Source organism: Dictyostelium discoideum (assembly GCF_000004695.1).
Source record: "Dictyostelium discoideum AX4 chromosome 3 chromosome, whole genome shotgun sequence".
Taxonomy (NCBI): domain Eukaryota; phylum Evosea; class Eumycetozoa; order Dictyosteliales; family Dictyosteliaceae; genus Dictyostelium; species Dictyostelium discoideum.
The window spans coordinates 3,809,641-3,825,555 of NC_007089.4; the positions used below are offsets into that span (position 1 = coordinate 3,809,641).

The 15,915-nt window shown below is 20.2% G+C and overlaps 7 protein-coding genes across 7 annotated transcripts in view; 2 read left to right on the plus strand and 5 right to left on the minus strand.

The window, feature by feature from the left end:
* Positions 1–163: 163 nt before the first annotated feature.
* Positions 164–5,060, plus strand: DDB_G0280867 (EGF-like domain-containing protein; the record flags this gene model as incomplete). Its single annotated transcript, XM_635861.1, has 7 exons — positions 164–179; positions 270–662; positions 776–1,060; positions 1,265–1,564; positions 1,701–2,009; positions 2,098–2,766; positions 2,857–5,060. The coding sequence occupies 7 exons, from the start codon at positions 164–166 to the stop codon at positions 5,058–5,060; spliced, it is 4,176 nt and encodes a 1,391-aa protein (XP_640953.1).
* A 258-nt stretch (positions 5,061–5,318) lies between these two features.
* On the minus strand, positions 5,319–7,683 carry DDB_G0280869 (hypothetical protein; the record flags this gene model as incomplete). Its single annotated transcript, XM_635862.1, has 2 exons — positions 5,319–5,790; positions 5,879–7,683. 2 exons carry the CDS (start codon positions 7,681–7,683, stop codon positions 5,319–5,321), a joined length of 2,277 nt encoding a protein of 758 aa, XP_640954.1.
* Positions 7,684–8,501: 818 nt separating this feature from the next.
* DDB_G0280871 (coiled-coil family protein) lies at positions 8,502–8,872 on the minus strand (the record flags this gene model as incomplete). Its single annotated transcript, XM_635863.1, has 2 exons — positions 8,502–8,782; positions 8,860–8,872. 2 exons carry the CDS (start codon positions 8,870–8,872, stop codon positions 8,502–8,504), a joined length of 294 nt encoding a protein of 97 aa, XP_640955.1.
* A 1,699-nt stretch (positions 8,873–10,571) lies between these two features.
* On the minus strand, positions 10,572–10,938 carry 2C (coiled-coil family protein; the record flags this gene model as incomplete). The annotated part of the gene is made up of 2 exons (XM_635864.1): positions 10,572–10,855; positions 10,926–10,938. The coding sequence occupies 2 exons, from the start codon at positions 10,936–10,938 to the stop codon at positions 10,572–10,574; spliced, it is 297 nt and encodes a 98-aa protein (XP_640956.1).
* Positions 10,939–12,387: 1,449 nt separating this feature from the next.
* Positions 12,388–12,758, minus strand: DDB_G0280873 (coiled-coil family protein; the record flags this gene model as incomplete). The annotated part of the gene is made up of 2 exons (XM_635865.1): positions 12,388–12,671; positions 12,746–12,758. The coding sequence occupies 2 exons, from the start codon at positions 12,756–12,758 to the stop codon at positions 12,388–12,390; spliced, it is 297 nt and encodes a 98-aa protein (XP_640957.1).
* Positions 12,759–14,854: 2,096 nt separating this feature from the next.
* On the minus strand, positions 14,855–15,331 carry DDB_G0280875 (hypothetical protein; the record flags this gene model as incomplete). Its single annotated transcript, XM_635866.1, has 2 exons — positions 14,855–15,060; positions 15,175–15,331. 2 exons carry the CDS (start codon positions 15,329–15,331, stop codon positions 14,855–14,857), a joined length of 363 nt encoding a protein of 120 aa, XP_640958.1.
* A 284-nt stretch (positions 15,332–15,615) lies between these two features.
* The window catches only part of DDB_G0280877 (hypothetical protein), a gene marked incomplete at both ends in the record, with an annotated part of 2,218 nt that continues 1,918 nt past the window's right edge, over positions 15,616–15,915 (plus strand). Inside the window, 2 exons of the mRNA XM_635867.1 lie at positions 15,616–15,764; positions 15,883–15,915. The exon at positions 15,883–15,915 is cut by the window's right edge and continues 1,918 nt beyond it. Of these exons, the coding sequence (XP_640959.1) occupies positions 15,616–15,764; positions 15,883–15,915 (182 nt within the window). The remainder of the gene's footprint in view (positions 15,765–15,882) is intronic.

Consider the following 15,915-nt stretch of genomic DNA (forward strand, 5'->3'; position numbering starts at 1 on the left):
ATTATTTTTTTTTTTCAAAAAAAAATATCTTCCTTATCCAAGATATTTTTATTTTTTTAAAAATATCTGTAATTTTCAATTTTTTTTTTATTTTCAGTATATTTAGTTCCACAAAAATATCATGACGACTGTTGTGGGAAATGATTGATGATAAAAAATACCAATGACACCAAAAAACAGTTTTTTTTTTTTTTTTTTTTTTTTTTTTTTATTTTACAATATAAATTTCTTTTTTTATTTTTTATTTTTTATTTTTTTAAATTATAAAGATACAATGAAAATATTTTTATTAATATTAGTAATTTTGTTTTTTTTTTTTTTTATTTTTTGTAACGCACAAAATCCAATAATTAAATTGTATGATGTTTCAGAAAATACAGTTGATAGATATACAAAGTATCCTGATGGTACAACTTCAACCCAATGTCATTTTTATTTTGAAATACTGATAGTGGATACTTCCAAAAGTGGAGTTGGATTTATTGTATCTTCAAGTAATCCCAATCCATTGTTCACAACAATATATAGCATTGATTCAGCAATGGTTTTTTCCACTGAACCAAGGGTTGAACAAAATGGAAATTATTCGGATACAATTTTTACTTCATTATTAAATGATTCGACAATAATTAATAATATTACAATTAATTATTCTTGTCAATGTTAGTATACAAATTTTTTTTAAAAAAAAAAAAAAAAAAAAAAAAAAAAAAAAAAAAAAAAATTGTTTGAAATTAACAAAAAATATAATAAAATTTAAAAAAAAAAAAAACAGCTATTGATTTTGGTGACCTTACTTTTATGTATTTTATGGCAAACACTAGTTTGAAATCAACATTTGGTTTTTCGGGTGTTTTTTTTTTTACTACTAAATATCCAATAAAAGGATTTGATATAACAAGTACTGATGCACTGGCAAACCAAATAGGAATTAATTCAGGTGTTTATATATTTAATGGTGAATTTTCACTTGATAACTTCATTGAATATAATAGTGTTCAAATTAATTTTTTAAATGGCAATAATATTGAGGTACAAATTCCTCAAAGTAAATATCAAAGTAGGTGAAACTAAAAAAAAAAAAAAAAAAAAAATAATAATAATAATAATAATAATAATAATAATAATAATAATAATAATAATAATAATAATAATAATAATAATAATAATAATAATAATAATAATAATAATAATAATATTAATTATAATATCAATACAGTGGGTCTAATTATAATAATTTTTTTATTTTTATTTATAAATATAGATTCTAATAACAATAATACAGAGATTGTAACAGTTCCTGATATTAATGAAAATATAATTTTATTTGGAAAGAATACCCACCCTTTGTTTACTCTAATTTCAAATGCTACTGATGTAAATCCATTTTTATTTTGTTTGGGATCTGGAGGTTCTCAATCAATCGCACAACCTATTTATCAAACTAATCAAGGTATAAAATATTTGGGAGCATTTAATGATTATTATTCTGCAAAATATAATTTATATCTTCAACTTAATGGTTCACTTTCTATAATTTATAATGCAACTATAAATGTTACTAGTAAGTAAAAGTTTATTTATATTTAACAATTATAAGATTTTTTTTTTATTTATTTATTTTTATTGAAAAAAAAAAAATGATTTTTAATTTTTTTATTTTTTTTATTTATTTATTTTTATTGAAAAAAAAAAAAAAGGAGAAATACCATCACCATTGTATTATACGCAATTTATAATTACAAATACTTTTAAAAATGAAACGTTTTTAAAAAACTCTTCAATTTTTAATGTTCATGGAAATTCAATAATGAAATATGATGGCTCATCATCATTTTCTATGATCTTTGGAGATTTTCAATCATATATTACTTTTCCATTTGGATTTATAAATGGAACAAACTTTAATTACACTACAAAGATATCATTATTACAAGAGCCAATTTCAAAGCAACCTTCTCAATCTTTTTTAATTAATAACTATGTTTCACAAGTACCAGCAGATATAGGTAAGTTTTTAAAAAGAATATTAAACTTTTTTTTTTTTAAATTTTTTTAAATATTAATATTAACAAATTTAAAATCCATTTATTATAGTTGCAACTCCTTCAGAACTTCATCGAGTTTTACCAAAACTTTTATATTTTGAAATTGTAAAGTTATTTGATGGTTTTTTTTTATTTAGAATAACAATAGCAAATGGTATTTATATGAGGATGAAGGATGATTCTGGTTATACCATTATAGGATATGAATCTTTAGTTACAAATGGAAATGGAGGTTTTTTTTTCGAATTTATTGGTATTTATAGAAGTAGTGTATTTGAAAGTATTGATATATTCAATGAATTTGGGTTAAAGACTACCTATTTTGTTGGTGATTATTATTCAGTTGATCCAGTTTCAAAAATTTATTCAACACATAAACCAATTAATTCATATTTAGCTTATGATATTTCATTTTTAAAGAATGATATTGATGTAACAAATAAATCAATTGATAATATTCTTTTTTTCAGTTTCGATGGTATTGATAATAATACACCAATATTTTTTATCAAAGGTGATGATGCATCATTTTCAAATGATTTAAAAGAATTCTCTTATGGAAAGTGGAATTCTACAATTTCTAAGTACCAAATTAATTTCAGGGTACCAGGAAATACTCAAACTGGAATATTTCCATTTAATTTAATGTTTGGTTTTAGCATCCCAATGGTTAGTGATGTTCTCCCATACACATCTCAATTAAGAATTAAAAATTCTTGTAAGTTTTTAACTTTATTTAACATTTAATATATTATTAATTTATAATATTTATTAATTTAAACTCTTTGTATATTATTACATTCTATAGATTTAGATGTATTTGGACCGATTTTTCAAACAATTACAAAAATTAATAATAATAATGTTATTGGTTGGTCATTTTCAATAAGTGATCCAATTAATGGATTTTTAAAAGGAAAGATAATAGTTAAAGGTGAAATGGATAGTTCAATTTATATTTTTAATTTAAATGAAACCAATTTAATTAGTGGTGATATATATTTAGGATCATATGAAATAAACATAACAATACCATTAAAATGTGCATCACAAAATTATATAATTACTGATGTTGAATTAATTGATAGACAGAATAATTTAAATTTATTTTCAACCTGGAATATAAAAGCTTCAATTAAAACTCCTTTTTTCAATTTTTTAAATGATTCATCAATAAACAAAATTTATAAACTATGTAATGGTGTTAATGATGGTATTGATAGCAGTCCACCAGTTTTAAAATCATTTGATGTAGTAAGATTTAGTTCTGGTAATAATTTACATTCAATCTTTTTTGTTTTTGTTGCTGTTGATGAAGAAACAGGTTTGAAAGATGACCAATTTCCAATTGTTTATTTAACAAGCTTATACTTAGAAACACTTCAATGTACTTCAAGATTAGTTTCAAAGAATAGTACAAGTGCAACTTTTTCATGTGAAATTGAAATTCCATATGCGTTTGGATATAATCAAGATATTATTTTTAGTATTTATGGTTTTATTAATAATGGTGGTTATTTTAGTGGTTATTCAAGTGAAATGTTAAAAAATAATTCATTATTGTTTTCAATGACAGATATTGAATTGATTAAAAAATTATATATAGAGAAAACAACATCAATTACATCGAATGAAAATGAACTATGGATCATTGGTAAACAATTCAATTTAAAACAAACAGTTCATATTAAATATTATGGTGATTTAACATTTACACAAATATCAAAACCAACCCAAGTTTATAGTGTAGCAATGTTTATTAATGATACTAAACTAACCGATAAACCATTTATTATTAAAATAGTTGAAGATCCACCAAATATTAATACCAATAGTGAATCAAATGAATATATAGTAAATCCAATTATTTATGATTATGGCGATTTTGAACCAACTCCAATCCCAACTATACCATCAACACCTACACCAACATCAACTTTATTACCAACTTTAAGTCCACTACCAACTAATAAACCTCAAAAATGTTTAGGTGAACCAGAATGTGGTGGGGAATCACATGGTTATTGCTCTTTAACTGGATGTATTTGTTATGAACCATGGGTCGGTGTGGATTGTACATCTAAAGTTATTATCATTCCACAACCATCAATAAATACAACAAAACCTACAACTGAAATACCAATTGAAGTTCCATCAACAGGTAATAATCAAACAACAAATAATATAATATTCAAATCATTACTTTCAATTGTATCAATAAGAGAATTAGATTTTCAATCAAAACAAGTAAAACTATTCCCTTTAGAAAGATGGATATTTAAATCAATTTCTGAAAGTAAAAGTCAATATATTTCAACTATTGAAAATTCAAATTTAAAAACAACAATAACAGTGCATATTGAATGGTTTAATAGTACCACCAATATCTCTTTTGCAAATTCACAATTAACAATGAATCCATCAACTGTGAAATATACAATTGAAATTTCAGAATACAAATTTTCCAATAGATTAAATCAACTTCAATTAGTAATGTCGGTATCACTTGAAACAAATAAAAAATCTGAAGATATATGTTCATCAAGTAAATTTGGTGAAAGTTCAAATGGTGACAATTCAAATTATTTTAAAATTCAAATTGATAATCATTCATTATATGGTAGATTTATAAAGAGAGCAATCATTGATTCATATGTAAGATCTATTGAAAATGTTTTATTAGATTCGTCAATGGAAACAATTAAAACTCCTTCATCTTCACAATCTTATATTGGTATTACAATTCCAATCTATTCCAATAGCTCAATTATTGATCCTGATTTTTCAGTTTTAATAGATTCGAAATCTGTTACAAGTGATGAAAACCATTCAATCTGTAATTCAAATCCAAAATCAAAACTAACAACCCCTCAATTAGCTGGTATAATTATTGGATCAGTTGGATTTGTGGCTGTTATTATCATAGCAATTACTTATCATTTTATGAAAAATCGTCAAAATTCTAAATTATTTAAATCCATGGGTTTAAAATTAAAACAATTAAATCAATAAACAAAAATTATAATAATAAAAATAAAACCCATTATTTTCATTTATAATATATAAACTTTATATATTATAAATAAAAATAGAAAGTGAAGAAATGGAAACTAAAAAATTAAAAAAAAAATAAAAATAAAATAATTATGATAAAAACTAGTTATAGTGTTTTTACACTAATGTTTTTTAAATTAATCTGATAAAAAAAAAAAAAATAAAAAAATTAAAAAAAAAAAACAACTATTTTTATTAATGAATATATATATGCCGTTATTGAATAGTTTGTTCAGCAAGAATAATATCACCATCTTTAATATTTAATGATAAAATTGAATCATTTGTGGTGTATGGTTTACCATTAAATGAGAATTTCAAGTGATTAATATTAATTTTTTCTTTGGTTGCATCCTCCAATTTATTTAATTTCACTTTTTTATTAACTCTAAAGTGAATAAATTTACATATTGAAGAACCATCACTTGAACGAGTATTTGTTTGAACTTTAATAATAATTTCATCATCTATATTAAAACCATTTTCTACCTTTTCTTTTTCTTTTTCTTTTTCATTTTCCTGATTTTTGCTTTCTCTTTCATCATCATTTTCATATTCTCTTTCTCTTTTTTTTGATGATGGGAATGGGGGTTTAGAAGGTACTGAAGAACTTTGAGTTAAAGAAGGAACCCAAATATCTGAATAATAGCGACTCTTTTCAAAATATGATTGATACAATTTTAAAGTTCTATTATTATGTATATAAAAAAAAAAAAGTTAATAAAATTAATTTAATTTAAACATATATATATATAATATATATATAATTTACATACTTTTGATAATTTATTTCTTTAATATTTAAATCATCAGATGAAAAAGGATCAGTATGAATTTCTACACCTAAAATTTTATGAAAATTATAATAACTAAATGAATCTAAAACGTGAGAATTCCAAAATGATTCCAAGATTGGTGGTGGTTGTATTGATGATCTTTGAAAAACAAAAACTTGATTATGACTAACCTCTTGATCATTCTCTTTAGTTGGTGTATCTTCAAATATCTTTAAAATTAAGAATCTAACATACTCTGAAGCTAAACTAAATCCAAATTTATCTAAATTCGATCTACAAATAAGTGGATAAAAATTAAAACTATTCATTACTCTTGTTTCATAACTTCTAATATTTAATCTAATTTTTCTTCTTATTATTTCAATTTCATCATTAATTAAATTATTATCATTCATTTCATCATCTTGAATAAAATTTAATACTGATTGTGGTTTTTTTGAAAAAAGTATACTTTTTTTTTCATCTTCATATTCATTTACATTTTCTTTTTCTTTTTCATTTTCTTTTTCTTTTTCTTTTTCTTTTTCATTTTCTTTTTCTTTTTCTTTTTCTTTTTCTTTTTCTTTTTCTTTTTCTTTTTCTTTTTCTTTTTCTATTTCTATTTCTATTTCTTTTTGTTTTTGTTTTTGTTTTTCATCTATTATTGAAGACGATTTTTGTGTTGGCTCTGTTGTAGTTGAAGTTGTTGTTTTTTTGGTTGGTGTAAGTTTATTTTTTTTGTCGTTACTTGGTACTCGAATAGTGAGAACATTATTTCTTGTTATTATTTCTTTATTTTCACTTTTATTATCCACTTTATCATATTGATTATTATTTATTGGTATTGGTGTTGATGTTGTTGTCGATGATAATAATGATGATAATGGTAATGATTCTTTCGATGTGGATGTTGATTTTAATGATGTTGTTGATGTTGATGTTGATGTTGATGTTGATGTTGATGTTGATGTTGATGTTGATGTTGATGTTGATGTTGATGTTGATGTTGATATTGATGTTGATCTAGGTGTTGATCTAGATGTTGATGTTGATGGTGTTGATGTTGATGGTGTTGTTGATGTTGATGGTGTTGATGTTGATGGCGTTGTTGATGGCATTGGTGTTGTTGATTTTGATGGTGTTGTCGATTTTGATGGTGATTTTGATGGTGTTGATTTTGATGGTGATTTTGATGGTGTTGGTGGTGCTCCATATTCTTTTAATGTAATATAAAATGTTCTAAAATGCATGTGAGCACTAACAAATTCATTTGGAAAACTTTTTAAAACCCCTTCAATACTTTCTAAATTATCAGAGAATAATGATGTTTTAATATTTAATATATCATTATGTGTTGCTATATATGTTTGAATATCATAAGCATTGAAATAATTTAAATAGACTTCATTAAGCGCTAATTTTCTTTCCGTAATTGGAAATTTATAAGTCTCATTTAAATGAGCTTGGATCTTTATTAAATTTAAAATCGTAAATTTTACAATATCTTTAAATTGTGACTTATTTGTTGGTATCTCCACATTGTTATTATTTGATTTTTGTTGTTTTTGACAAAGATAACATATACATTGTGTTGATTCAAATTTTGTTAACAAAAGTAGTTCTTTAATTTTGTAAATGTGAAAAGCTCTTGATTGTTCTCTTAATTTTATCTTATTACTAACTGCAATTTGATGTAATTCTGTTATTGGTAATCCTTCTAATATCCTTGAATTATGTGTATAAAGTGATTTTTCACTTGATTTAACGCTAAATTTTATAATTATATCTTGACTCGCTTTCTCCATTTTATCTCCTTTTTATTTAAATTTTCTTTTTTTTTTTTTTTCTATGTTTTTGTTTTTGTTTTTGTTTTTGTTTTTGTTTTGTTTTTGTTTTTGTTTTTGTTTTTGTTTTTGTTTTTGTTTTTGTTTTTGTTTTTGTTTTTGTTTTTGTTTTTTCAATTTAGGTTGTATATATAAACAAATAAAAAATACACATAAACAAAAATAAACAATAATATTAATAGAATTTAAAATTACAAAAAATAAAATAAATAAAAAAAAAATTGTTTTGGGAACATAAAAAAAAAAAAAAAAAAAAAAAAAAAAACAAAAAAAAAAAAAACAAAAATCTTTTTGATTTTTTTTTTTTTCCCTAAAAATAGCGAATTACAGATAGTATGAGTTTCATTAAAACTTCAAAAGTTTAAAAAAATTGTAAACTAATTTTTTTTTTTTTTTTTTCCATTTGCAAAATTGATTTTTTTTTTTTTTTATCCATTTGCAAAACTGATTTTTTTTTTTTTTTTTTTCCCATATTCAACACTTGCCTGCACCCGAGATTCTATCTTTTAAAAATTAATTTCCCACAAACAAAACAAAATCTCAAATTTAAAATTAAAAAAAAAAAAAATAAATAAAAAAAAAATAAATAAATAAATAAATAAATAAAATTTTAAATTTTATAAATAGATAAATGAAAATAAAATAAAAGATTATTTTTAATAAAAAAAAAAAATTTTAATGGGTGCGATTTTTATTTTAAATAATTTATTATTACAATTGAAGTAATATTTAAAGTATATATATTATGTATATTATATATGTGTGTATATATTATATTATCAACTACATGAACCTCCTGAACCTTTACCACCATGACCATGTGGTCCATGACCATGACCATGATTATGTGATCCGCCTTTTCCTCCACAACTACCACCACTTGATTTAGCTCCACCGGTTAAATCACCACAACCACCACTACCACTACCACTACCACTACCACAACTACCACTACCAACACTACATGCAATTGAATTTGAACCCATACTTGTTCCAATACCAAATGATGCCAAACTAGATTTTGAACTTGTCATTGAACTTGACATTGATGAGATTGATGCTAATAATTTATTAATTTAATTAGTATTTAATTTATTTTTAAAAAAAAAAGGCAAATAAAATTTTTTATATACTTACAAAAGAGTGTCATTTTATTTTATTTTTTAAAATTTAATTTTAATTTGATTTGATTTGATTTATTTATATTATAATTCGTTTAATGAAAAAAAAAAAAAAGAATAACTTTAAATTTATACTTTTTTTTTAAAGAATATTAAATCAAATCTCTTTTTTAAAAAATTATTCTTTTGTAAACTAACCAATTTTTTACAAATGTCAAAGTCTAAAAGGTTACCACAAAATTCAAATAAAGAATACATGGTTTAGTTTTTTCATTTATTTTTGTAAATATTCATTTTTTGACAGATTATACAAAAACGGATAAAAATATATAAAATTGAAATTTCTAATTGATAAACAAATTTGTTTTTATTCAGATATAACACATCCCACAATTTTTATTAAATATTAAATAATTTATGGTGGTAATGAAATAATAAAAAATAAACCCATAGAATATATAACAATACCCACATTTCAATTAATTTTAATTTTAACCTAAAAATAATATTCATGACCAACTTACAATTCAATTTTAATTTTATTTTGAAAAACATAACAACAAACCATTTGTATAATTTTAATTTTTTTATTAATAATAGAATCAAAAGGAAATTAAAAAAAAAAAAAAAAAAAAAAAAAAATTTTAATATATTATATTAAATCTTTAATTTTATTGGTTTTAATTCATTTTTAGTTTTTTTTGATTTCTAATTATTTTTTATAAATGATATCATCTTCTTTTCAAAATGCCATAGTGCATAGATAAATCTTTCCTTTCTCTGACATTTGATTCGAATTGATTCATTTTATTTGTTTAGAAATAATATTAATATGATGATGATCAACCTTTCTTTATGATATAGTGCATAGATAAATCTTTCCTTTCTCTATCATTTTAATGGTATTGATTCATATATTATCTAGATTATAATTGAATTTTAACCATTTTTAATTGGTAAAATTACTCTATAAAAAAAAATAATAAAGTTAGATTAAAATTGTTATTTTTTTATTTATTAATTTTTTTTTATGGCTTTACCTTTTTTATATTTTTAAAGTATCAATCAACTATTATCTAAACCTTTTTAATTGTTAGAGTTAGATTTATTTTATATTTGTTATTTTTTTTTTACATTTGTATAAATGATTTTTTCAAAAAACTTTCTATTTATACTCGATCATTTATCATAATAAAATTTAATTTTTATTTTTAGATTTATTTATAAATAAAAAAAAAAAAAAAAAAAAAAAAAAAAAAAAAAAAAAAAAAAAATATTGGTTAATCAACTAGAAAAATAAAAAAATTAATAAATAAATAAATAAATAAATAAATAAATAAATAAATAACTAAATAAATAAATAAACAAATAAATAAACAAATGAATTAATAAATAAAAAATAATAAATAATAAATTTCAGTATCAAGGTTCAAATTCTGTAGTAAATCTTAAGAGTACTACTGGTGAAAGGATTGATCAAGTTTAGGAAGAAGTTGATAATTATTTAATACAGGATTAAAATAATTTTTAAAATTCCCAAATAAACAAGATTTAATGGTGCAATGAAATAGTACATTTTTAAATTTAATATATAGATAATTAAAAATAAAAATAAAATATTATTTTGAAAAAAAAAAAAAATTAAAATAGGAGCGATTTTTATTTTAAATAATTTATTATTACAATTGAAGTAATATTTAAAGTATATATATGTGTGTATATATTATATTAACAACTACATGAACCTCCTGAACCTTTACCACCATGACCATGTGGTCCATGACCATTACCATGGCCATGATTATGAGGTCCACCTTTTCCTCCACAACTACCACCACTTGATTTAGCTCCACCGGTTAAATCACCACAACCACCACTACCACTACCACAACCACCACCACCACTACCGACACTACATGCAATTGAATTTGAACCCATACTTGTTCCACTACCAAATGATGAGAAACTAGATCTTGAGCTTGTCATTGAACTTGACATTGATGAGATTGATGCTAATAATTTATTAATTTAATTAGTAATTTAAAAAAAAAAAAAAGTAAATAAAATTTTTTAAAAACTTACAAAAGAGTGTCATTTTATTTTATTTATTTTATTTTGATTTGATTTGATTTATTTTATATTTGGTATTTTAATAATTAGTTTAATGGAAAAAAAATTAAAAATAACTTTTAATTTATACTTTTTTTTTTTTTTTTTTAAGAATATTAAATCAAATCACTTTTTTTTTTTTTTTTTTTTTTTTTTTTTTTTTTTTTTTTTAATAATTTTAATTATTCTTATTTGTAAATAAACCAATTTTTTACAAATGTCAAAGTCAAAAAGGTTACCACAAAATTCAAATAAAACAAAAAACTTGGTTTTATTATTTTATTTATTTTGTAAATATTCATTTTTTGACAGATTATACAAAAACGGATAAAAATATATAAAATTGAAATTTCTAATTGATAAACAAATTAGTTTTTATTCAAATATACCACATCCCACAATTTTTATTAAATATTAAATAATTTATGGTGGTAATGAAATAATAAAAAATAAACCCATAGAATATATAACAATACCCCCATTTCAATTAATTTTAATTTTAACCTAAAAATAATATTCATGACCAACTTACAATTCAATTTTAATTTTATTTTGAAAAACATAACAACAAACCATTTGTATAATTTTAATTTTTTTATTAATAATAGAATCAAAAGAAAATTTAAAAAAAAAAAAAATAAAATAAAATTTATTTTATTTTATTAAACCTTTTTAATTTAATTATTGAGTTTTATTTTATTTTTAGTTTTTGATTTCTAATTTTTTATTTAAAAATGACATCATCTTCTTTTCAAAATGCCATAGTTCATAGATAAATCTTTCCTTTATCTGACATTTGATTTGAATTGATTCATTTTATTTGTTTAGAAATAATATTAATATGATGATGATCAACCTTTCTTTATGATATAGTGCATAGATAAATCTTTCCTTTCTATCATTTTAATGGTTTTGATTCATATATTATATTTTCTAGATTATAATATAAACCATTTTTATTAGGTAAAATTACTCTATAAAAAATAATAATAAAGTTAGATTTAAATTGTTATTTATTTTTTTATTTTATTTTTTTTATTTTACATTTTTTTATATTTTAAACTATCAATGAACTATTATCTAAACCTTTTTAATTGTTAGAGTTAGATTTATTTTCTATTTGTTATTTTTTTTTTTACATTTGTATAAATGATTATTTTTTTTTTTTTTTTACTGGTGAAAGGATTGATCAAGTTTAGGAAGAAGTTAATAAATATTTAATACAGAATTAAAATAATTTTTAATATTCCCAAATAAACAAGATTTAATGGTGCAATGAAATAGTACTTTTTTTAATTTTAATATATAGATAAATAAAAATAAAAATAAAATATTATTTTTAAAAAAAAATTTAAATAGGAGCGATTTTTATTTTAAATAATTTATTATTACAATTGAAGTAATATTTAAAGTATATATATGTGTATATATTATATTAACAACTACATGAACCTCCTGAACCTTTACCACCATGACCATGTGGTCCATGACCATGTCCATGACCATGATTATGAGATCCACCTTTTCCTCCACAACTACCACCACTTGATTTAGCTCCACCGGTTAAATCACCACAACCACCACTACCACTACCACTACCACAACTACCACTACCTACACTACATGCAATTGAATTTGAACCCATACTTGTTCCACTACCAAATGATGCGATACTTGATCTTGAACTTGTCATAGAGCTTGACATTGATGAGATTGATGCTAATAATTTAATAAATTAATTAGTAATTAAATTATTTAAAAAAAAAAAGGTAAACAAAATTTTATATACTTACAAAAGAGTGTCATTTTATTTTTTAAAATTTTATTTTAATTTGATTTGATTTGATTTCTTTATTTTAAAAATTCGTTTAATGAAAATAAAAAAAAGATAAACATTTAATTTATACTTTTTTTTAAGAATATTAAATCAAATCACTTTTTTTTTTTTTTTTTTTTTTTTTTTTTTTAATTTTTCTAATTGTAAATTAACCAATTTTTTACAAATGTCAAAGTCAAAAAGGTTACCACAATATTCAAATAAAACAAAATACTTTGTTTAGTTATTTTATTTATTTTTGTAAATATTCGTTTTTGACAGATTATACAAAAACGGATAAAAATATATAAAATTGAAATTTCTAATTGATAAACAAATTAGTTTTTATTCAACGAAACCACATCCCAAAATTTTTATTAAATATTAAATAATTAAATAATTTATGGTGGTAATGGAATAATAAAAATAAACCCATAGAAAATATAACAATACCCCCATTCCAATTAATTTTAATTTTAACCTAAAAATAATATTAATGACCAACTTACTATTCAATTTTAATTTTATTTTGAAAAACATAAAAACAAACCATTTGTATAATTTTAATTTTTTATTAATAGATATTTTAATTTTTTAATAGATATTTTAGAATTAAAAAGAAATAGTTTTTTAAATTAATTTAATTGATATTTTAAACAATAATGAAAAAAAAAAAACATATTTTATTAAACCTTTTTAATTTTTTATTTTATTTTTAGTTTTATTTGATTTCTAATTATTTATTTATAAAATGATATCATCTTCTTTTCAAAATGCCATAGTGCATAGATAAATCTTTCCTTTCTCTGACATTTGATTAGAATTGATTCATTTTATTTGTTTAGAAATAATATTTAAATGATCAACCTTTCTTCATGATTTAGTGCATAGATAAATCTTTCCTTTCTCTATCATTTGATTGGTATTGATATTATCTAGATTATAATTGAAAGTAAACCATTTTTATTTGGTAAAATTACTATAAAAAAATAATATTAAAGTTAGATTTAAATTGTTATTTATTTATTTATTTATATATTTATTTATTTATTTATTTATTTATTTATTTATTTATTTATTTATTTATTTATTTATTTATTTTTATTTTTTTAATAACTTTACCTTTTTTTATTATATTTTTAACTGTCTATCAACTTTTATCTAAACCTTTTTAATTGTTAGAGTTAGATTTATTTTCTATTTGTTATTTTTTTTTTTACATTTGTATAAATGATTATTTTTTTTTTTTTTCAAAAAACTTTCTATTTAAACTCTATCATTTATCAATTTTTTAAATTATTTGAAATTAAAAAAAGGAAATTTTACTATTTAAAGTAAAATCCAATAGCCAAAGAGAAAATTTCCATATCTGGAAATATTCAAAATAAGAAAATGGTAAAAGGGTAATTTAATATATTCTTAGTTTCTTAATAAAATGTAATTTTTATTTTTAGATTTATTAAAAAAAAAATAAAAAAATAAAAAAAAAAAAAAAAAATATGATAACATATTTTATGATTATTTGTTTGAGAAATAAAATAATAAAAAATCACAAATAAAAAGAATTCTTAATTTATTTTATTTTTTATTTTTATTTTTATTTTTATTTTATAAAATGATTAAAAAGTGTTTTTTTTTTTTTTTTTATTTGTGTCACAATAAAAGTTTAAAATAAATGCTTAAAAATAATTATATTTAAATAGTTTTAAAGTTTTAAATGCAAAACTTTAAATTTTTTTTATTTTTATTTTTTTTTTATTTATATATATTTAAATAATTAATAAAAAAAAAATAAAAAAATGATCATTTTAGGTTTATTTCTAATTTTGGTTCATCTTTTTTTTTTTTTTTGGTACAATAAAACTTGTTACTGAACATACTGAAAGAACTTTGATGAGCCAATGGATGATTCGTAAAGTAGTAATCGATTAATATCCAATACCTATACTTTAGAGTGTGTTTTCTATCTCTTTGCTTTTTTTTTTTTTGATTTTTTTTTTTTTTTAATTTTTTTTTTTTTTTTGATTTTTTTTTTTTTTTTTTTTTTAATTACTATTTAATATCTAAAAATATAATAAAGCATTAATTAATTCTCTTCATTTTCCCATTCTTCAGCTAATATTGCAACTAAATCTGGTAAAGGTACTCTTTTTGAGAAAACACCACCCCTATTTAAAAATTCTTCAGTAATTGTAACAGCATCTACTGATTTATATTTATTTACTGCACAATTTGGATTAGATGAAATAGCATCTCTCCATTTTTGATTAATTTTTTTCCAATTTTCAAATCCTAAAAAAAAAAAAAATTAGTTATTTTACTTGTTTGATTTTTCATCCCAACCCAAAAAAAAAAAAAAAAAAAAAAAAAAAAAAAATTTTATTTTCATATGAATTTGATATTCACCTTGATTTACATATCCAACTGGTACATCATTATCATTGTTGTTATTATTATTATTTTCCATACTATTATTATTATTATTATTATTATTATTAGTGTTTATATTTATATTATTATTATTATTATTGATTTGGGTAACAGTGGTGGAGGTATTTGTCATTATGGTTGGGAGTTTTTTTTTTAAAAAAAAAAATAAAATAAAAAAAATAAAATAAAAAAAAAAAAAAAAATAAAAAATAAAAACAAAAAAAAAAAAAATTAAAAAAATTAAAATAAATTAAAATTAACACAAATTACTAATTTTTTTTTTTTTCATTTCATCATTTTATTTTGAAATTAGATGCACAATTCATCAAGATATAAAATTCCTAATATCAATATCAATAATAATAACAATAATAAAAAATAAAAAAAAAAAATAAAAAAAAAAATAAAAATTAAAAAATGATATCTCAATCTTCACCAGATGCATACAATTTCATGAAACCATATATACCAAAAAGAGAAAACAGTTTCAAAGCAATCTTCATTCCAAATGATAGTAAAGTTGAACCTTTTGAAATTCATTTATCAAAAGATAAATTTTATGATGAGTAATATCTTTTTAAAATTAAATTAAATTAAATCATCATTTTTAAAATACTAATAATTTTTTTTAAAAAAAAAAAAAAAAAAAAAAAAAAAAAAAAAAAAAAAAAAACTATTTAATAGAGTTACAGAAATTTTAAATGGAAAAGGATTAAG